Source organism: Schistocerca cancellata, chromosome 3 (assembly GCF_023864275.1).
Source record: "Schistocerca cancellata isolate TAMUIC-IGC-003103 chromosome 3, iqSchCanc2.1, whole genome shotgun sequence".
Lineage (NCBI taxonomy): Eukaryota > Metazoa > Arthropoda > Insecta > Orthoptera > Acrididae > Schistocerca > Schistocerca cancellata.
This window is the reverse complement of record NC_064628.1, coordinates 402,089,490-402,113,331: the sequence shown is the minus strand read 5'-3', so window position 1 is coordinate 402,113,331 and position 23,842 is coordinate 402,089,490. Positions and strand designations below refer to the sequence as shown.

General features: G+C 39.4%; 1 protein-coding gene across 3 annotated transcripts in view; it reads right to left on the bottom strand.

The window, feature by feature from the left end:
• LOC126175147 (histone deacetylase 5) overlaps positions 1–23,842 on the bottom strand; it is a 326,032-nt gene that overhangs the window by 46,675 nt on the left and 255,515 nt on the right. For all 3 annotated transcript variants that reach the window (XM_049921708.1, XM_049921707.1, XM_049921709.1), the window contains 4 exons: positions 13,508–13,657; positions 10,611–10,734; positions 8,263–8,763; positions 5,105–5,268 (listed from right to left, as the gene is read on the bottom strand). In XM_049921708.1, coding sequence (XP_049777665.1) covers positions 5,105–5,268; positions 8,263–8,763; positions 10,611–10,734; positions 13,508–13,657 — 939 coding nt within the window. The remainder of the gene's footprint in view (positions 1–5,104; positions 5,269–8,262; positions 8,764–10,610; positions 10,735–13,507; positions 13,658–23,842) is intronic.

Here is a 23,842-nt window from a genome sequence, read left to right as displayed (position 1 = left end):
GAGCAAACGACTGACACGTGGGCAGTCTCACATACGCTCTGTCGTGTACGCTTTCGTACTCCAACGGTTGGGTGTCTCGTGTACATGCAGAATGCGTACAATACAGTCATCTGATGGGTGGCCTACACTATTTGCGACTGCCCGTGAGTGTGAAGAGGATAGCTGAGGGCACCCTTGCCCTTTGGGGCAGTGTTGGAACAGCCTGTATAATTGTTTGTATAATCCTTATTTATATTGGTCTTGATGACATCAAAAGTTGTTTTCAAACACTAATCTTCAGATTTCTAAAGTGTGTTGAATAATTCAAATTTCTAAGAAAATGTGAAGTATTAATTTCAGCCCCTTTAAAACACATTTATTGACAATATTCACATAAAATTTCTAAAAGAAACATAAAGAATAAATTTGTCCCACTTCTCCATATTCTATTCATAAAATAACTGGTAGTGTGGATGAGCCCATTTAGCTATTGCACTATGTAAATGTTTCCTAGCTTTCCTATGTGTCCACATTTATTTCATTGTTTTTTTCCCACTACATACCAATTTGCTCTGGACTGGCATTTTGAGGGAAATATTCTTTTTGAATGAAAACCTCTAATCACAGTGTGAGTGCAGAGTAGGTAACACTGTACATACCTTACATGTCAAATCACATACAAATGACAGATATTGAAAAAATGACATCTTTTTCTTTGTGGCAAACTACAAAGAATACAGGACAAACACTGTGGAAAAGAATACAGCTTAAATTTTACAAAATGGTGACTGTTCTAGTCCTGTTGTACAGGAATGAAACATGCATATTAAACTCTTAGATCCATGTAACAGAAATGACGTCTCTACATTTACTAAAGAAATAATTGAAAGGAGACTACACATGAAATGATAAAATCAGAAAAGAATTATAAATCTATCCAATAAGGCAAAAAACTGAGGATACCAAAACATATGACAACAAGAACGTAAATCACTACAAAATTAAGTGTGCATTACACTTATTCCAGATAATGTAGAAAGAGATGAGCTGTTAAACCAGAACAGGCAAGAGTCCCTAATATGCACAGTTGATGATGATGATGATGATGATGATGATGATGATGATGATGATAATGACAAGATGACATTATGACAAGGTAAACATCAAAACCGTACACAACTGTAATTCATCAACAATGAAGAAACATTACTTTCCCTAAGCACAGGGTATTCCTTAGAAACCGTAGTCATCATCATCACAATTTCTTGTTCTTCTTTCTTTTTCCTCCAGCCATGTCTAGCCACAGCAACTGTTCTTCTCTGATAATACTGGACTCTTAATTTCATAATCAATGTGATATTTGTGACTCCAAACATCTTATTTTAGTTTTAGTCCTGTACATCCCTTAAATTATGCGTGAATGGCTGGTGACATCACACAAAATCATCGTCACTCATAATGCGAAATATAGTTCATAAAGAAAGTCATCATCATCATCATCATTTAAGACTGATTATGCCTTTCAGCGTTCAGTCTGGAGCATAGCCCCCCTTATACAGTTCCTCCATGATCCCCTATTCAGTGCTAACATTGGTGCCTCTTCTGATGTTAAACCTATTACTTCAAAATCATTCTTAACCGAATCCAGGTACCTTCTCCTCGGTCTGCCCCGACTCCTCCTACCCTCTACTGCTGAATCCATGAGTCTCTTGGGTAACCTTGCTTCTCCCATGCGTGTAACATGACCCCACCATCTAAGCCTGTTCGCCCTGACAGCTACATCTATAGAGTTCATTCCCAGTTTTTCTTTGATTTCCTCATTGTGGACACCCTCCTGCCATTGTTCCCATCTACTAGTACCTGCAATCATCCTAGCTACTTTCATATCCGTAACCTCAACCTTGTTGATAAGGTAACCTGAATCCACCCAGCTTCGCTCCCATACAACAAAGTTGGTCGAAAGATTGAACGGTGCACAGATAACTTAGTCTTGGTACTGACTTCCTTCTTGCAGAAGAGAGTAGATCGTAGCTGAGCACTCACTGCATTAGCTTTGCTACACCTCGCTTCCAGTTCTTTCACTATGTTGCCATCCTGTGAGAAAATACATCCTAAGTACTTGAAACCGTCCACCTGTTCTAACTTTGTTCCTCCTATTTGGCACTCAATCCGTTTATATTTCTTTCCCACTGACATTACTTTCGTTTTGGAGATGCTAATCTTCATACCATAGTCCTTACATTTCTGATCTAGCTCTGAAATATTACTTTGCAAACTTTCAATCAAATCTGCCATCATAACTAAGTCATTCGCATATGCAAGACTGCTTATTTTGTGTTCACATATCTTAATCTCACCCAGCCACTCTATTGTTTTCAACATATGATCCATAAATAATATGAACAACAGTGGAGACAGGTTGCAGCCATGTCTTACCCCTGAAACTACTCTGAACCATGAACTCAATTTACCGTCAACTCTAACTGCTGCCTGACTATCCATATAAAGACCTTTAATTGCTTGCAAAAGTTTGCCTCCTATTCCATAATCTTGTAGAACAGACAATAACTTCCTCCTAGGAACACGGTCGTATGCCTTTTCTAGATCTATAAAGCATAGATACAATTCATTGTTCCACTCATAACACTTCTCCATTATTTGCCGTAAGCTAAAGATCTGGTCCTGACAACCTCTAAGAGGCCTAAACCCACACTGATTTTCATCCAATTGGTCCTCAACTAATACTCGCACTTTCCTCTCAACAATACCTGAGAAGATTTTACCCACAACGCTGATTAAAGAGATACCTCTGTAGTTGTTACAATCTTTTCTGTTTCCATGTTTAAAGATTGGTGTGATTACTGCTTTTGTCCAGTCTGATGGAACCTGTCCCGACTCCCAGGCCATTTCAATTATCCTGTGTAGCCATTTAAGACCTGACATTCCACTGTATTTGATGAGTTCCGACTTAATTTCATCCACCCCAGCCGCTTTATTGCACTGCAATCTATTGACCATTTTTTCGACTTCCTCAAATGTGATCCTATTTCCATCATCATTCCTATCCCATTCTACCTTGAAATCTGACACGTTACTGAACGCATTTTCACCTACATTGAGCAACTCTTCAAAATATTCCCTCCATCTGCCCATGGAGGGAATATTTTGAAGAGTTGCTCAATGTAGGTGAAAATGCGATCAGTAATGTTTCATTTTCTTTACAATTTGTTTTGCTCACTCTGCAAACTGCACATTATGGGAGTTGCTTGTTAAGTTAGGTTCCACTGTATTCTTTTATCTTCTCATTATATATCTCTTTCTCTCCTCAGACTATTTTGACACTGTCTTCTTCTGCTTATTGCCTTGGAATCCTTCCATTTTTAACACTTTCTTCTTAAGAATCTCTCTTTTGTTGCATCTTCTTTACCTATGTTGTTTCTTTTCAAATCTTTCCTAACTTCTTGAATCCAGTCTATTGTTGATGTCTTGTCCCAAAGATATTTAAAAATATGTCTGGTTAACCTATTGCCATTCATTCTGTATAAATGTCCAAAAAATAGCAGACACTTCTCCCGTAGTGTTTCAGTTATGTTTTCTATGTCGCAATATACTTCTTCATTACTTCTTAATTTCCATACCTCTCTATTTCCTAGTGGTCTGAGTATTTTTTGAATGATTCTTCTCTCTAGGGCTTCAAGTCTGTGTAACTTGTGATTCAATATTAAACATTCACTTGCATAAAGACTTTCTGGTTTTACTACTGTGTTGTAGTGCTGATTTTCAGATTTTTAGACAGAAACCTTTTGTTGTAAATGTTGCTAGATGTACCATATGCTCTCTCCATGTCATGTACTCTTTCTTCTACACAGCTGCAGTTTATAATAAAAATCCTTCAAGAAAGGGGAAAGTTAGTTTCAGTTCTCTCTTTGAAAATTAGGAAAAAATTACACAATATCTGTAACACCAACACAATGTTTCTACAAATGTTTTTAAAGACCCTGCCTAATCTTCACAACGGTAGCATTAAGTTTCTAGAGCCAGATGACTCATTTGGTAGGTTGGTAATTTTGTTGACAGGCCACTTAAGAGTTACAATTAAAATTCAGAGACTGTCATTAGATAATTTAAAATCGGCATTTTCGTATAACGTGTACCATTTAAACAGAGCATACCATAAAAGTACTTAGGAGACACAACTGTTATCCATTCCCTGTATGATTGGCATTTGGAGTGACGTCTTGTGGCAGTGATGGGAGCTGCGAGGTACTGTGCCACCCGATCCGCCTCCCCGCAGCGCCAGTCCGGCGCGAGCTATATTTTCTGTGCACTTGCTGAGAAGTATCCTCTACCGTGCAACGTTCACGCCAAGCTCCTGTATCCACATAACATCAGTATGAAGCACCTTCCTCTGAGCAAAATCGGTATAGAGCACCCTCTACTTTACAACATTAGTAAGAAGCACCCTCTTCCACATAAAACTGGTACGTAGCACACTATGTCACATAAAACTGGTAAGAAGTACTGTCCACCATCAGCACTGGTACAAAGGATGCTCTGCAACATAACATCGGTACAAAGCACCCCTTCTGCAAAACAGTGATATCAAGCACCCTCTGCCACGCAATATCTGTATGAAGCACTCTAAGCCACATAACGTGGGTATAAAGCCCCTCCATCACACAACATTGGTATAAAGCACACTTTACTACACAACATTGGTATGGAACACCCTTTGTCACACAATTCAGGGGCGCAGGATATTGGAGATGGCAATGGCATCAGTTTTACAATGGGAGGGACTTAAAATTCATCACAATTCAGCCAACTCGCAAGAAATATTTATAAATTCTATACACAAACCTTCCTTGTAAATCAGTCTACCTACTGGTGAAAATCGTGTCAAAATCTCTACAGCAGTTCCTGAGGTTTGGCCGAACATACAGACAATAGCGTTGTGTGGGATTTCAATTTATATATGTATACCAGAAGAAGAAGAAAAAGATGATGATGATGATGATGATGATGATGATGAAGACAGATGGATAGAAGACCACAAACTGTTGCGTTGTTGTTGATTAATTTAACACATCAACTCTGAAGTAAATATTCTTGTAGTTCTACTCACCCAGTCAACTACAAGGATCCTGTGTAGGTTTAACCTCTGTTGTAATAGTCGTGCTGCAATGGCCACTGAATTAAAGAAACAAAAGCCCATAGCCTGTGAAGCTTCTGCATGATGGCCTGGTGGGCGCACTATGGCAAATCCATTCTTGATGTCACCTGTTGCAGCTGGCAAAAATTTCAACTGTCAAAGCATTTAAAGCAACACAAAGCAACACACACACACACACACACACACACACACACAGATAGAGAGAGAGAGGGAGAGAGAGAGAGGTGTGCACTTGTGCAGCAGATAAACTGGATGGGTATGTAACAACTGAACAACATTCTAGTAGGAAGAACTGTTTACAGGGTTTCATCCCTTATACAGAGATCAATATTAAAACAAAGAAATAGAAACAAATTTGAACGCATTCTCTAAAATTTTGCTGTTCCTTAGCGCAATGTGAGCAGTTGCAATACATGCACAGTCATTTTTTCTAGAATCACAAGGAAAAGCCAAGAAGGAAAAGCGAAATATAGAAAAATGAATAAATAAGAAGGTATGTACCACTGGATCATAGCATCCAGCGGGCTTGCAGTATACTCGCTGGACACCATGAAGCGGCAGTGTATCTGGTAATTTAATACAAATTGAGAAATCACTTTGTACGTTGTTAAATGGTATGAAATCTGACTAAGATAAGCCCAAGAATTATAAAATTTAGCTTACAAGAGCTAGTTACAGAAGACTGCAAATAACTTTTTAAAGTAGAGGGTGAGATCAGCCGCCAGTTTAGCTCCTCCATGTTACTGTTACTCTCCCTGCCATTATTATCTTTTAGTCTGATATATTGTAAGTGTATTTGCGGTACCGTAATGTTGAATTAAACATACTTGCTGTGGAACAATATAGAGAATAATTAAAAATGACAGAATGGTCAGAGATAGTGGTCATGTACGCGAGAGGTGTGCTTGCTTGTGTGAATGAATGTGCATTTTCCTTTCTGAAGAAAACTTTAGCAAGCTCAACGTGTAAGTCTTTACTTTGTAGCTGTCTGCAACTCAAAGTGTCATCTTTACAGTGAGTACCAATTTGGCCTTTTCATAATATCATTAAATGGCAAAACAAAGCAATAAATATAGGTAAGCAAAATATTTGTATATTGAATGAACTATCTTCTGTTATCCAATGATTTTAACAAATATAAAATTGAAAAGTGCAGGTGCCAAAACAATGTTTTGTTACAATGAACTGTAGCTACATTTTTATTAGTAGGCAAATATGGCTAGCAATGAAACTTCCTGGCAGATTAAAACTGTGTGCTGGACCGAGACTCAAACTCAGGATCTTTGCCTTTTGCGGGCAAGTGCTCTACCATCTGAGCTACCCAAGCATGACTCACACCCCGTCCTCACAGCTTTACTTCTGCCAGTACCTCGTCTCCTACCTTCCAAACTTCACAGAAGCTCTCCTGCGAACATTGCAGAACTAGCACTCCTGAAAGAAAGGATATTGCGGAGACATGGCTTAGCCACAGCCTGGGGGATGTTTCCAGAATGAGATTTTCACTCTGCAGCGGAGTGAAAATCTCATTATGGATGGCTAGCAATGTCTCTAAATACTGTATCTAGGCTTATATTTTGACTTAACTACTAGTTCCTGTAGTCTTTATCTTAGGTGCTGAACATGGTAAGAACAAGTTATATTTGCTGGTATTTTCACAAGAGAACAGTTTCATGTCATCTGATTTTTTGTGTTCTTAACACTGTTAATAATACATAATTATTTCTCTTCTTGTCGACCTGCAGTTGTGTTTGACGGTCAACATTCAGAACTACAGCCGAGTGAGGCTCAAAGGTATATCTCACACACAACAAGCAGTATTTAAGAGTTAACATTAATTAATTCCCTGTAAGTAAATAAATAAGATAACCACTAATGCAGTAGTATTCTCACCATTAAGTGCAGATGGACTCTTCTATATCATATTTAACACATTTCACATATTTGTTAATTAGATGGACATGACCTAGACTTATATTTTATGAGTTATAAACATAGAAACTCTAATGAAACAATCTTAGTAGTGTGATGCTCTAACGAAAGATGTACTAATTCATTCTTCTGTCATTTTATCTCTAAATTTGTACAAAAACAGAGGCAAGAAAACTTTATATGTTCTTGGGAGTTACTAGCACTCCATTTTCTGTTCCAGTCAATTCTTCTTTCTAAACAGATTTAACCATCAGTGAGTGGGAACTGTCAACCATCAGTGAGTGGGAACTGCCACGGAGTAGAGGGCAGGCTGTTTTGTAGCCAATATCACACTAAATATTTTCATTTGGGTGTGGGGTGGGGGCGAATGGGGGGGAGGGGGGAGGGGGGGAGGGTGGTGGTGGTGGTGGTGGTGGTGGTGGTGGTGGTGGTGACGTGGCAGTGCACAGACCACTGGGAAAACTGAAGATGCCTTCTCTTGAAACCGCAAAGTACCAATCAAGAACAGTTAGGGGAGCGAGGAGGGTGAAGGAAAATTCTGTGTCCTTCAAGCACAGCTGGAAGAAACAAGGAAGGAACTGGTAAGCATTAGGAACTGGCAATTGGCAGAATGTCAGGGAAAAGAGAAAGTAATCTGGTAGTTCCATAATAACCACAGAAAATTTGTGTCAGCCAGTGCCAGAATTAGGCACAGAAGGGTTACAGGAAAATTTAGGAACAGCATATCAGGACATTGATGTGATCACACCAAGTGCAGGGCTCAGTAAAGTGATATAGGGCTTAAGAATCTACACAAGAGGATCACCTACTGATGGTGGGTGGGACAGGAGACTGGAATGGGATATATATATAACATACGGTTACAACAATCATACACCAATGTGCTTTTTGTCGAGATGTTCCAGTGTCTCTACTGACCCCACTTTAATGGAGTCATGAACTAAAGTCGTAAATGGCAATCATGGCAGCAGACTACTCTTATGTTGTACCAGTATTGTTCATGACTATCGATAAATCGGTTTCACAAAACACAGACTGCTTCTAATCTGGAGCGAGAAAGGAAGTTGGGACAAGTAATTAGTGAAGTACGAGTGTCAATTCGTACACTCTGAAATACACATTGCCACAACCTGAAATAAATAAACTAATTGCGCACTCATAAGTTCGACAGTAAATCTTACCTTTGAAAGCCAGGTCCACCACACACCCGACAGCTGTGCGTGCTGCTGTCGCCGTGTGAACGTCGTTCCAGGTGGTGTCCGAATCTACGCCGACCCCTCCGCATGGCAGCCGCACAAAGCTCTTGACCGGTAGCTGCGACAGCTTGCCGACGTCCAGTTTCTGCCTGTTGAGCGGGCTGGTGCCGAACAGCAGGGCATGTGCCTCCGAGTGGCAGGCACGGATCTCTTCGAGTGATGCCTTGCGCGCCCGTGGGCGCTGGCAGCGTGCCACCAGCCCCGTCTCCAGCAGACGTGCCCACACACTCTGCAGACGTCCGCCGTGCTCCGGGTGGCCCGAGTTGTCCCCGCAGACACAGGCGTGCTTCAGCATGGCCGAGTCAAATGCCAGAGCCGTCCCAGATGTGGGGCCAGCTCCCTCACTGGCACCTACAGCTACCAGAGGGCTGGACAGGGCTCGTGCCAGTGGCCTCCCAGACACTGACGGCCGGCCCAGAAATGAACCTGTGGTCGAACAAATTTTTTGTTCCTCGAGACCAGATAATCCTGTAGGTCTTTAATAATGACATACGTGACTGAGCAACGTGAGGAAAGCATAATTATTACACAAGACAATGAAATATGAGCCCAATAATGAGTGTACACGGTGAAGCAAAGAGAACGTTTTTCATGAATCGCGTAACTCAATAAAGAAAACAAAGTAATTAAAACTCCATTTAAAAATATGTTACAAGAGTGTCTCATGTAGAAATGTATCTACAGTATGAGTTTTTACATGACAATTAATGGAAACCCCAGGTTGGAATATCAACAATATTACGAAAAGAATAGAGTGCTACTCACCCAAAGCCTTCTTCAACATGAAAACACACACACATTTACACAGGCACCTCTTGCACACATGACCGCTGCCACCGGCAGCTCCGACTGTAATCAGTTCTGATCAGAGCTGTCTGTGATAACAGTGTGTGCATGAGGTGTGCTTGCCTGTGTGAATCAATGGGTGTGTGTTTTCTTACTGAATAAGGCTTTGGGCAAAAGCTGTACCATGCAACTGTCTTTTTGTTGTGCCTGCCTGCAACTCATGGGGTTATCTTTACAATGAGTAGCACTCTATCCTTCTCCTAATATTGTTGTTTATATTACAATTAAATGTAAGATATTACATTATAAAAAAATATGTAACAAGATACATAAACAGTTTTCATGTGACTTTAGAATGTGATCTTGGATTTTACTGTAACTATATGTCGTATTAACTGCAATAAAGTCTTGATATAATGTTGTGAAGGATACCAATAACAAATTATGACTAATACCCATCTACTCACAATGATAAGTTTTGAAATTTTGTGTGTGTGTGTGTGTGTGTGTGTGTGTGTGTGTGTGTGCGCGCGCGTGCACACACACTCACACGCAAGGGGAGGAAAAGAGCTACTTCTCTTCTACTACTTAGCTGTCACATACTTCAAACAAAGGACTTACTTAATTTTACACAGAACACTATCATCTGTCTCTACACTGGCGAAGTCACCATCTGTTTAACACAAACATTTGAGTTATAAGTAATTTACATCCCTGAGTGCCATTATTGTAATAACGAATGGCTAAGGAACTATTATCCCTCTGGACACCTAGGAACTTCACAAATGGAGACTCATTTAGTATGTGTCAGTCCATTTCTACTTCTGATTCCTGCAAGTCATTTTCATTTTTTTGGGATTACATAACATAAATCTTTATAAGATTAAGGATAAGCTGTTTCTTGTGAACTGACTGTAAAGCATGTTCCATTATTCTTCTAGAAGTGTCTTGTATGGGTGTATTTGGGCCCTTTAATATTGTCAACAACAGACATCACACTTTTTGAAAAGTCCTCTAATGCTCGCAGCAAATAAATTATGTAGGTAAGAAACAGAACTGGGTCAAGCACTAAACCTTGTGTGACACCATTAACATTTCTATGCTCAAAATTTAGTTTTCCACTGCTAATAAACAGTATCAAACAGCACATAACAAATTTCAGCCTTCAGTTTCACACAGACTTTGCAAAAACTGAATACCTCAAGTGACCACCACGAGATTTCCCAGTGTAAACGAGAGTGTGCAATACGTGCGTCATTATGTCAGCAATTAATCATTACATATTGTGTTCAACCCATTTGAAAACTATTTGGTCTCTAGGCTGAAAAACTTAGTTCAAAATGAGGTTGTGAAAGTTCATTTCAGCTGAGCCTTGTCCTCTGCCATCTTCAGTCTGTTAGTATTCTGAAGTTAACGCAAGAGACACGAATGAAATACAATAGTGTGCGATAATACGTGCCATCACGACGTGGAAAGGCTGTACTTACCATCACTGCCCTGTGCCGTGTGTCTCATCATGAGGTCACGCTGCTGCTGCAAGAAACGCTCGCGATCACGCTGCTGCCGAGACATTTCACTTTCGTCACTGCGGCGATCTGTGAGATCAATAATCTGAAACAAAAAAATTGTTTGACAGATCTGATCTGTTACAATGGAGCCAGTTACTGTCACACACAGAACTGCATGACGTATGCATTTCATTTTGGAATTTAAAATACTTCAATGAATTTTGAGCTTTAGTGTGTGTGTGTGCGCGAGTGTATACCTGTCCTTTTTTTCCCCCCTAAGGTAAGTCTTTCTGCTCCCGGGATTGGAATGACTCCTTACCCTCTCCCTTAAAACCCATATCCTTTTGTCTTTCCTTCTCCTTCCCTCTTTCCTGACGAGGCAACCGTTGGTTGCGAAAGCTAGATTTTTGTGTGTATGTTTGTGTTTGTGTGTCTATCGACCTGCCAGCGCTTTTGTTTGGTAAGTCTCATCATCTTTCTTTTTGAATATATTTTTCCCACGTGGAATGTTTCCCTCTATTATCTCCACCTACATAGATACTCAGCAATTCACCATACCACTACTAGTAGTATTACTACTACTAATAGTACCACTACTAGTCATTTCCTTTCCTGTTCCGCTCGCAAATAGAACAACAGAAAAATGACTGTCTATATGCCTCCGTATGAGCCCCAATTTATCTTCTCTTTGTGGTCCTTACTGGTAATGTACATTGGAGGCAGTAGAATCTTTCTGCAGTCAGCTTCAAATGCTGGTTCTCTAAACTTTCTCAATACTGTCCCTCAAAAAGAATGTTGTCTTCTCTCCAGGGATTTCCACCTAAATTCCTGAAGCATCTCTGTAATACTTGATGTTGTTTGAACCTACCAGATACAAATCTAGCAGCCTACTTCCGAATTGCTTCAATGTCTTCCTTTAGTCTACCACAGTACAGATCCTGAACACTCTAGCAGTACTCAAGACTAGATTGCACTAACATCCTATATGCATTCTCCTTTGCAGATAAGCCACACTTCCCTGGAATCCTCCCAGTAAACCGAAGTCGAACATTCGCCTTCCCTACAACAATCCTCAAATGCTCATTCCGTTTCACATTACTTTGCAATGTTATGCCCAGATATTTAAGTGACATAACTGTGTCAAGCAGGACACTATTAATGCTGCATCTGAACAGTATGTGTTTTATGGGTTTCTGCATTTCAAGCTTGCTGCCATTAATCATACCAACTAGAAATTTTGTCTAACTCATCTTGAATCCTCCTACAGTCGCTCAACTTTGACACCTTGCCGTTTACCACAGTGTCATCAGCAAACAACAGTAGAGTGCTACCCACTCCGTCCACCAAATCATTTATGCATACAGATAATTCCTTCTCACATTTCTTCCTTTCTCTCATTATTTCCTAAAAATCTTTGTCTAAAAGTTTTCTTTAAATGTTGCTGCTGTTTCAGTTTTTGCTGGTTTCAGATTTAATAATTTTTTTCTCATCAATATTGAGTGCTCTTCCACACCAACAATTCTTCAATATTAGGGCACACCCAACAAATATTTTAGTAAACAAATTCTACCTCATGATTTATACAAATCTTTTCGTGTGCCTGTCCACAACACATCATCTCTTTTGTTTGATGGGTACCAATTTATGGGATATTTCACCAAAATACAGACAAATTTAACAGTTCTTTAAACACGATTTTATTAGTCAAACATCAAATATTAAAAAAATAGAAATGGGGGCCCTCTACAGGGCATGATCATTCAATGTCTCACCCTTTAGCATGAAAATGGTCTCTAATCTCTTTCTGAAGTGTACGGATACACCACATTGTTAATCTGAGTTCATGTCAGTGAATTGTGAGGCCCTTTGAACTACACTGTACACATGCATAGTAATTCAGGGGATTTAAAAAAGGGCTTTCAGGTGGCCAAAATTCATTAGACCACAACATATAAAAATTTAACAAATTATACAAAAAACATTAAAGTTACCATTTAATTTTCTCCACTGATAACTAGTTTTGAGTCTAAGTTCATTACCAAATCATCCATTAAGAGCTGCAATACCATCCATTCCAACAGCCAAATGACCATTCATTCCAGTAAACACATCTTGTAAAGTAGTGCAGGAATGAACTTCATTCACCTAACCACGCAGCTGTCTATAGGAATTGCAAAATAAGAAAATTGTAGCAGAATACAGGAAGACCTGCAGAGGACTGACATTGGTTTAGGTTCCAGCAGTCTATCATCAGCATAAAGAATTGTAAGGTATCTTGTAAATAGGTGGAAAGATAAAGATTCATTACTGTTTGATAAAGTTATTGGTGATAAATCACTGGAAACAATTAACACCTGTTAAACTTCTAGGTGTAATCATTTGAAGCAACCTACAGTGAAACAAACACATAAAATTAATTGTAATGAAATTCGATAATAGACTGAACTTATGGAAATGTATTTTACCCAAGAAAGAGGCAGCTTACAAAACTTTCTTGAATATGGCTCATCAGTCTCAGACACTTATCACGTAGGGTTAATAGAAAGGATCAGAAAATCCAATGACGAGTGGCATTTTACATCACAGGTCGCCCTCCCATCACCCTCCCTTGGCAGGCATTACAAAACAGGCATTGTGCACCACAGGGAGGTCTAATGTTAAAATTCTGAGATGAATGTTGGAAGAAGAGTTAGGCAACACATTACTTCCTTCCATATACATCCAACGAAATAACTGCAACTGAAAAATCAGAGAAACCAGTGCTCATGTAAAAATTTATTGACAGTTATTCTTCCCACTCGTTGTTTGCGAGTAGAACATGATACCAGAAGTAACCTCCCCTTCCAATTATCCACCAACTGAGACACGAGACTGACCTCGGCTGAGTCATCAGCCTCCACCTCTGGGGCCTCGTCCAGCTGTCCAGCGGTGATCCCACCGGGCCCACCCCCACCAGCTGCTGCAGCTGCAGCTGCAGCTGCCTGACTGCGGCTGCCAGCCCGCGTCAGTACTGTCTGCCGGATTTGCTGAAACAATGTAGCAGCACGTCAGCATAATTAAAATTTTTTTTGAAAAACAGGACAATGACATAGGAAATATTTTTCTTTGACAGCTCAGTCTGTTCTTTTAGCTTTAAATGCCTTTTCTCCTTCATACGCAGCATTTAAATCATCATTCATTGTCAACATTCAGTATCAAACTGCCAGACAACTATACTACTTTAATTTCATTTACATTAGCAAGAAACAGTAGTTAATTTTTGGGTCACATAGACTTTTGAACTCTATAAATTCCCTAAATTTCCACTTACCATCTCCGGAAACCATTTAGGTGAGTTTAATGACAAAGTAAGACGTTCGAAGATGACTTCCATTACTTTCAGTGAATGCTCCAATCTCGCTTCAATTAGTTGATGTGTTTGTGGAATTAAGGGGAAGAAACGGTCGTTCGAAGACTGGCACAAATGGTCCTCTCTCTCTCTCTCTCTCTCTCTCTCTCTCTCTCTCTCCCCCCCCCCCCCTCCCTCCATGAAAAGCAAAGTGACCTCTGTCACACAGTGAGTGACATGTTGCTGAAATTCTTACAATGTTTTGCCAGTGGAATAGCATATATAATTCATTGTTACATTACAAATTTTGATGCACAAACAGGTAGTTGGATGAGAGAAAGTCAACCATCATCTTCGTCTTATATAAACTAGGAGCATATGCAAAGCCACAGTACAACATTATAAGAAGTCTGGGTATGAAAATAAAAATGCTCCAAGTGCAACATGCAGAAAGGTGCTTTCTTGGAAACTACTACAGTTTATACACAGCTGCTGTGAAAAATTCCCACTGCAAGAAAGTTGTTGATAAATAAAATAGTTTCGGTCAATGAAATCCCTACCATGCTAGAAGCAAACACGAAACTAAAATGCCAACAATTAATCTTCATCTCTTGTTCGAGAATATCTTCTCTAATTAATGTCAGCTCCTCAGTCACTCTCAAGAAATCAATATCAGTAAAGGACAGAAATAAAACACCACAAGACATGTTTTTGTCTTGTGGTGTTTTACTTCTGACCTTGACTGATATTGATTTCTTGAGAATTTGTATCAGGACAAGAGCACAAATACTAGTTCATGAGGAAAAAATAATGGAATGGACATTTGAATTAAATGAATATAATTTGGGGAAAGTAGGAGCTGAAGAAGGATGAGCTGCAAGTTGCAATGATGAGATCCTTCAGATACGTCCAAGATCATCAGCATTATTGATTACTCTAAATGAATCTCCCAGGGGAAAAAACACAGAAGAATGAAATGCAACATCTCCAGTGACTGATCTAACAACATCAAATACTCCATTTGATATTATTATGTTGCTGGTAACATATTTAAATCAGCATCTAATAGTGATTATCAATACAATAGAGCCTATGCAAGAAACAAAACATAAAGAGTACTCTCAACCTTGTACAAAAATGCATCTCCTGTGCCTTATCTTTCCAGTCACCCACCAACTCCCAAAGTCCCACCATCTGGTCACAGAGGATCATTCCCCTCCTGACTCAGTACCACCCAGGACTGAAGCAACTGAATTACATTCTCCGCCAAGGCTCTCTTGGTGTGCTCTGAAATTAGAAATGCCCTACTCACTATCCTTCCCACCCCTCTCATAGTGGTATTTCACCACCCAAAGAACCAACACAATATCCTCATCCATCTGTTCACAACCCCTGCTCCCAACTCCTTGTCTCACGGTTCATATCCCTGTAAAAGACCTAGCTGCAAGACCTGTCCCATACCTCCTCCCACCACTACCTACTCTCCAGTCTGGTCACAAACACCACCTATTCCACCAAAGGCAGGGCTACCTGTGAAATCTGTCATGTGATCTACAAGCTCAGCTTCAACCACTGTGCTGCATTCTACATGGGTATGACAACCAACAAGCATGAATGAGCATTGACAAACTGGGGCCAAGAAAAAACTGGACCACCCTGTTGCTGAGCACGTTGACAAACATACATCCTTCATTTCAATGACTGCCTCACAGTCTGTGTCATATGTATCCTTCCCACCAACACTAGCTTTTGTGATTGAGCAGGTGGGAACTTTTCCTGCAATATATCCTATGTTCCCATAACCCTTCTGGCCTCAGCCTTCGTTAAGTCATTGTCCTCACCAGTACAGCCTACCTGTTCCCATTCCAGCACTATAGAGCCCTCATTCCACCATCGCACCCAGTCTTTTTACTTCTCTTTTATTTTCCACTTTCCCCTCTTCCCACCTCCCCTGCCCACCGCCTAACCCCCAAACTGGAAATGACTGCCATACCCTCTCTCCACGTTGTCCCACGCACTCCCCAGCAGCACTGCACTGTCCACATCTTACTATCCCTCCCCCTCCCCGCCCCAGCCTTCTCCTTACCCTCACCAAGTCGCCACTCCCATCATGCGCTGGTGTTACTGCTTGCAGTGTGGGATTCAATTTCATTGCTACTCAAGGTTATTGCCGCTCTGCTCGGCAAAATGGCCAAGCAAGCATTCACAAGCTACAAATTTATCTACACAATATTGCAGATTACCCCATAATAAAACTGATAGATAGCTTCAACTTCTTCATTCATAATATGAAGTCAGTCTATCGCTGTCAAGCAGAGTAAGTGTTATGACAGGCACAGCGTAAATTTCAGACATTGACTGAATATGAGCATCTCTGTGAAACTCTTTTCCAAAGTTATTATTTCTGTGTATGTCTACCGCAATAGCTGATCTGCACTTTTGTGCCAGACTCTGAAGCAATGAATTCTCCTGCCTCTCCCCACCTCTCACACAGTAGCACCAATCAGTTTCCTGATTAGCCTTACTAGATAGCTTGACGAGTATAAAACAGTTACGAATCATTGTGTAAACACTGAATCACTAATGTGTATTACATGTATAACATGTAGCCCCCCTTTGAACATTAGAATGCTATATGAATTATCACAGACAGTTTAAACTAATAATGTATCAATGCAGGTACGGTATTAAAAAAATTTTCAAAAATCAAGATTTTTAAATAAAATTTAAGGTTTTTTCCCCGAGTTTGAAAATTCCCGGCTTTTTACAGTTTCCAAGATTTCAAGGTTTGCTGCACACCCTGTATTCCCATCAGCAGCCACATCTAAGTCATGTGAGGTTATCAGAATACAAGCATCCAATCATTATTGAGTATTCCTCAAATTTGGAAGCAACCGAGAGGAATGTCACATAACAGGACGCACAGGTTACATTATGTCAATGTAAGTAAACAACGGGTTGGATGTGATTGTACGGTGGGTTCCTTTATTGTTTACCAGAGAGATGACAGCTGACATATTGTGGGACCCTTCTCACCCATCCAATGTAAACACATCCTACTCACCTGCCCAAATGGTGCACTGTCGGCACACCCAGCTATCAGCGTGTACCGATGTTTACAGCAATTTGTCAGTCTGGCTGACCCTTTTTGATGCTTTGAACACCGGATGACAGGAATCCTGCACTCATCTAATATCTCCCACATGTCATACAGTGGAGCAGTTCATTCTGTACTCTGTACCAAGGTGGTGATTTTGCATGGTAAGACTGTTCGCCACTTTCTATCATCCAGCACCAAACGGGCAAGTGATCTGCCAGCACTGTTACAACCTGCAGAGACCCTGTCATCAACACATTGTAGGAGTTGACTGGAGGTGACAGTCTCCCCTGCATTTACAGTATGCCTCAACACAATCTCATGTGAAAAGCCCTGCGCCTATGTAAACTGTTGGGCCAAAGCCAGTAAGAAATCTGACAACATTCCAGTCACATACTGTGCTTATTAATTTAATTTGCCTGGTGATAGTCACAATTACAACAGATACTGCTAATTCAGCTACTTACAAGCTCAAATTTATAAAGCTCTGAGATTTGTTATCTGATCCATCATAAGATTTTTTTTCCATCACTTATTATTTCTTTCACCTAAGGCAATGATTTGTAAATGTGAAAAATTCTAAGCTGTATGCAGTTTAGAGTCCACTTCCACTGTATGCCCCCTTATTCCGACAGGGCAAAGGACTCTACATATGCACCAATTTACCAGCCAACTGAGCGACAAATTGGATATGTTTAGGTGCTTTGGATGACTGATTGACCAATTTTTCTTGTCAGCTGTTAGCTGGATATCACCACACTACAGCCCAACAGAAGTTCATCTCCTACATCTACATCTATAATCTGAGGACCACTGTGAACTGCATGGCAGAGGATACGTCCCACTATAACAGTTATTACGGATTTTTTCCATTCAATTTACATACGGAGTGCGGAAAAAACGATTTTTTTACATGCCTCAGGGCATGCTGTAATTAATCTAATCTTACCCTCATGATCCACAGGGAAATGAAATGTAGGGGCTTGTAGTAGATTCATAGAGTCATTTAAAGACAGTTCTTGAAACTTTGTCAGTAGACTTTCTCGTTTCTTCTTCTAATCTGAAATGAGTTTCTGAAACTTATAGGTGACACCTTCTATGCTACCTATATAAATAAATTAATAAATTTTACACGTACATCGTTTGTTTTGGTTTATGATCATGTATTTCCTGAGGAAACTAAAAGTCATGTTGCAGGTTTCAAGAATCATTTTAGTAATAACTGTGAGGACACAACTGCATTGAATTTGAGGGGTTTCAAGAATCATTTTAGTAATAAATGTGAGGACACAACTGCACTGAATTTGAGGTCCTCATAACTTTGAACACTGGCTAGAAACCATAATGCAGCTAACAGCCTCACCCTGCAGGTTACAGTTTCTCTCACAACTGTATTCTTTTTCATCGAATATGGTTTTTTGATGTTCAGTAGCTCCAAAACATATGTTCCCTCATTCTTATATAATTCAAAACATCATCAGCTTCCAGCTCCTTTAGTAACAGACCATGGGTGAATTACTGTCTCTGCATTAGCCGTGTCTTTGAGTCGTGTGAAGTTAGCACCCTTTTTTTCAGAAATGTATATTTTTTCAGAGTTCTTGATAGATATGAAATAGTTCTAGAGTTCTTTGTACAAAATTTCAATATTTCTGCAGAATTTAGCGAAGAAAACAACAATATTCGAAAACATTTTCATATCGAAAACATTCACTGTCAATTTTCGCAAAAATTAAACTCGTACAACAGTTCTGAGGACAGTTCTGACCAGAACCCCAAGAGCTCTATCGAAAATCCCAATAACATTTTTCTATGGCTATAATAGTTTATGAGATAAATTGATTTAATGTGGGATACACTTTCTCTACAGAAAATATAAATATATTCGTACAACAGTTCTGATGACAGTTCTGGACACCACGTGAAGAGTTCTATCGAAAATCCTGGTAGTATTTTTTTGTGCAGGTAATAGTTTAAGAGGAAATTGCAACATAATTAAGAACTCTATAAGAGCTCCCACTGTGAAGCTGGCACCCTTTTTTACAGAAATATATATTTTTTTCAGAGTTCTTGATAGATAAGCCATAGTTCTAGAGTTCTTTGTACAAAATTTCAATAGTTCTGCACAATTAAGCGAAGAAAACAACAGCACTCGTAAAAATTATGGTATTGAAACGATTTTCTGTCGATTTTTGCAAAAAGTAAATTCGTACAACAGTTCTGAGGACAGTTCTCAACAGAGCCCCAATAGTTCTATCGAAAATACAAATAACATTTTTTTGTGCAGCTAATAGTTTGCGAGATAATTGCAATTTAAGGAGAAAGTCTTTTCACTTACTGTGAAGTTGGCACCCTTTTTTTCAGAAATGTGTATTTTTTTCAGAGTTCTTGATAAATATGCCATAGTTCTAGAGTTCTTTGTACGAAATTTCAATAGTTCTGCAGAATTTAGCGAAGAAAACAACAATGTATAACATAGCTGATTCAGGAGTCCTTTCCTTCTGGTACAATTCTTACTGTTACCACAATAAAACACTTGTGCATAGATTCCAACCGTATTGATCATTACAAAAATATAACCAGTGACCAACGGCGCACATTTCTTGCAGCGTTGTACAAAGCATTCAGTTTATCCGCTGTGAAAATACCACACTTAACGCTATTGTAAAATTTACGATGGATGGCTTCTGTTTATCTACAGTGTCAGCATCTATTGAATTATCTTCATGCAAAAGTGATGCTAAGATCACACACTTCCCCTTTTTAGGTACGAAGGAAACTAGAGTTCAGTCTTGTGGAAGCGAAAAAGGGAACTGTGGGCAGCCCTTCTTTTACTGATAGCAAACTCTAGAGAAATCTCACGCTTGTTTTTCTTCATCATGCCAACAAAAGAGAAATTCTCCCTTCATAGCTCTATTATCATTCCAATACTAGTATACCAGTTGTCCGCTTTCGCATTTCTACCTGACTGATATATATGTTACACAGTCACAGAACAACATCAAAATGTTTATTGCTCAGTTGGTAAATCCTTCTGGTTGCAGCACAGGGTATATTTCCAAACTGTACAGGTAAAATACTTAAGAATCCACAAAATCATAGATTTTAAATCCATATTTGTTTGTATTGATAGGTACATATTGGTGAAAACTGCACCTTCCTCAGAATCCTTCCAGCTTCTTGTCTACTGTAACATTTTCTCCGAGGTATAAGATTTCTGGTTGTTGCGTACAAACACAGTAAATATTTCCCGAATTGCTGTTAGCTTGTCTACTTGTCTCCTTTCATCATGAATAGCGCGACTGTAAAATCTAAGGCACTCCACTATAAATTTGAAACGTTTTAAGTTCATTTGCGAGGTGAAATTTTTCAGTTCCATCCACATCAATTCCACAGAGATCTTCCAAGCTTTATCTGTTACTTTTGTTAACAACAATTAAAAACAAGAGACTGATGAAGGCTTTCAATTCAATAACATCTATTGATTTTACCGCTCTCTCACGCTGAAATGAAGCTTTGACGCTCTCAAAATGCTGAATGGAATACAAAACTACAATAGACAAATGTCGTCATCTATGAGGCAATTACAGCATCACAAAGGATGCTTTGGCTGCGCCTATTGTCCAGGTAAATTTCTAATAATATTATCCTCTTCGAACAATATGCTTTGGATTTCTTCAACATGATCTGGTACATACCACTTAAAATAATAAAATTCCTATAACATAACGCAACCAGGCGCAGTGTATTAATTTGATATCTGATGTTCAGACAGTGGACACTGACGATTAAACAGTTCAAACAGAATTTAAGTGCATTTTACATTATGGATTAGCTTTGTACTACTTACTACGTTGATAAACAAATAAATTAATTGCTGAAATGAAATACGAAAGGGCACAGTGGATAAAAACGAGCAATCGGCTCATATCTCATCAAGAGAGCATTAGCGTCGATACTGAATCATACAACAATGAAAGGCATACACAGAAAGGAAGCTATAACGTGAAGGCGCCAGTGCTGCCAATTGTTGACAAATAATTTACAGAATCACACAACAATGAAAGGCATACGGAAAAGGGAAGCTATTAACGAGAAGGCGCCAATACTGCAAATTGTTGAAAAGTAATTTACAGAAAATTTCGACATTTATCAATCTGAATAGCTGCGCCCGATGGAAGGATAATAAAAACTATGATACGTCCTTGAGACCTCTCAAGACCAAAAAATCATAAACAAAGCACAGCAACAATGCAAAAGTCGTGGCACTACATCAGGAAACAATGAACACGTGAACTGCGTCTTTTAAACAATCGACAAATGATGTCAGCGTAGCAGTTACAATAGAGGTAGCATGAAAGCTTCTCGCGGTAGCATCAAAGCTAATGACAACAACAGCTGCACTTTTTGGGTGGCGCGCGCCACGTCGTGTGAAGGCGCCCGCCAGCGCTGCATTTCACTCTTTGATCGGCCCCTAATGACTATACGTAAGAATACTACTCACTCTCCTGCGAATTATCATTATGCTCGTTCAGTCAGAGCTCTTGTGCAGTCGGTGCCTGTTGTGCAGTCGGTGCTGTTGTGTAAGTGATATTTATGAACCATAATACCCATAAAAATGTACAATTTACCAGAATTGAAACGTCTTCTCAGCATGGAGGAATTTAAAGTAATCGATGATAGAGGCATTCAATTCACTCCGTCTCATCCGGTCTTCCAAAAACTGTCTGATGCCATGGCCGACATCGACTCGAAAATGTCTTCAAAACATATTTACACAACAATTAAAGAAGATCGCCATGGCCTGCTTACTTTTGTTAGAAACACTTTCAGGCTGGAATGTTTCGTTGAAGAAAAAGACGACAACAGCAAAGATGAGTTGTGGAATGTTTTTGGTTCTTCATGCAACAAGGACATGACAAAGCAATTTGACTTACTACTGTCAGCAGAAAAATGGTCTTCCATAAAACCAACAAAGAGGAAACTTTGAAAGCCTTCAAGACTGGAAATAGAGAAATGGACCGATTTGATGGCTGATAAAATTTATGAACATCACAAAATTCCATGTGCCTTTTCTTTCAAATATGCGAAAATGTGTGAAAGTTCAAAGTACTTCTTGACGATCAAAGGAAGATGTACAGAATGCGGAGCCACTTTTGAAGGGATTACTCTGAAGAAGCGAAAAAAGGACAACGATAATATTCTGAACTGCAGACTTTCAAACTTTTCAGATGATAGTAATCACCTGAAAAGAAGACAACTTCGTGGCACGAGAAGACAACAGGTAGCTGCTAAACTGGTTGATTACAGGATGCCTGCAACTCTTTGGCGAAATGATGAAGCGAAAAATATGTCTTTCGGAGACATGATTCCTCCAAATTTACTAAATGCTGATGTCTTGAGAAAGGCTAAAGAACACGAAAGGGACAAACGATTTGGTATAACAACGAGTAAGTCTTTTGAAAACCTGTAAATCGCAAAGCATACAATCCATCGGGACGAAATTCACGCAGTCGGATTGGACCCATAATTCTGTATATATTGGCTGAAAGATCAAAGTCAGTTGCACAAATATTGTCATCAAATCAATAGCAGTGTATACGATTCAATAGATGCTACAGGTGGCATTGCATTTCGAGTTATTTCACGATTTGGGGATCTGTCAAACAGGGCTGACTGTGTGTAAATTAAGTCAAAGTACATATGCCTGTACCAGTACATGTGCATCCGCGAAGTAAACGTCACTAGTAAAGATCCAAATATCGTCAATCGATCATCTATCAGTTGCCCAACTTATCAGATGATATCCTCTAGGCATGACGCATAATTCTTGTCATTTTTCTTTATGGAAATCGTCAGATCTGGAGCTCCCATACCAAAAATCATGGTAACTGATTTTGGTAAGGCTTTGTTGGTTGCCATTTCTAGAACAATAGCCAATTGCTCGGACTTAACAGATTATTTGAATAGGTGTTATAGTCATATTGTTTTGCATGAAAGAGTAATTCTACCCTCGTGTTGTTTGAGAATAGATTTAAACCATTTTATGGTCATGATTTCGAGGTGGAAATGACAAGAAAACTGATGATGTTGAAAACAATGATGACTGACTTTTGGAATCAATTTTGAACTCTAAGGAATCTACTGCAAACTCGTGGGTTGATAAGGCAAAACGTATCTACAATGAAGCTGAAGTCATCACGAATCAGACTAATGATGACAATCCCTTTGATGTGAATCAGTACAACATTCCTAATGCTGCAGAGATGCTGAAAGAGTTGATGAACTATATACGACTGTGGACAGCTGTGATGTATCCTTCTTCTAGTATTCCTTTATCTATTCGTTCATCAGCAGCGATGGAAGGACAATTTTCATAATTATAGACAATAGGCTTTGGCAAGCTGCCTTTACGAGTAGACAAATTCATTTTTCAACATTTGAAGTGGCTGCATGAGGAAACAAAACTGTTAGCGCTACTTATGATGGAAAAAGAAGATTCAAAGCAAACTGTGAAGCACAAACCAACTGAAGTATCATTGCCTTACCATGAAGAAGAAAACTGGAGAGGAAAACATAAGAAGCTGAAGATAACAAACCCCAAAAGCAATCATATACTCGATAATTCTGAGAGCACACTGAACAATACCTTACGAAGTGAGACCCAACACGAAGATGGCAATGAGACAGAGTTAGACAAAATTTTAATAGTTTTTAATACAGATTTTCTCCTACTTCGAGCTCACTTATTATGAATGCGGAGAACAACAGTCAAGAGTGATAGTGTGT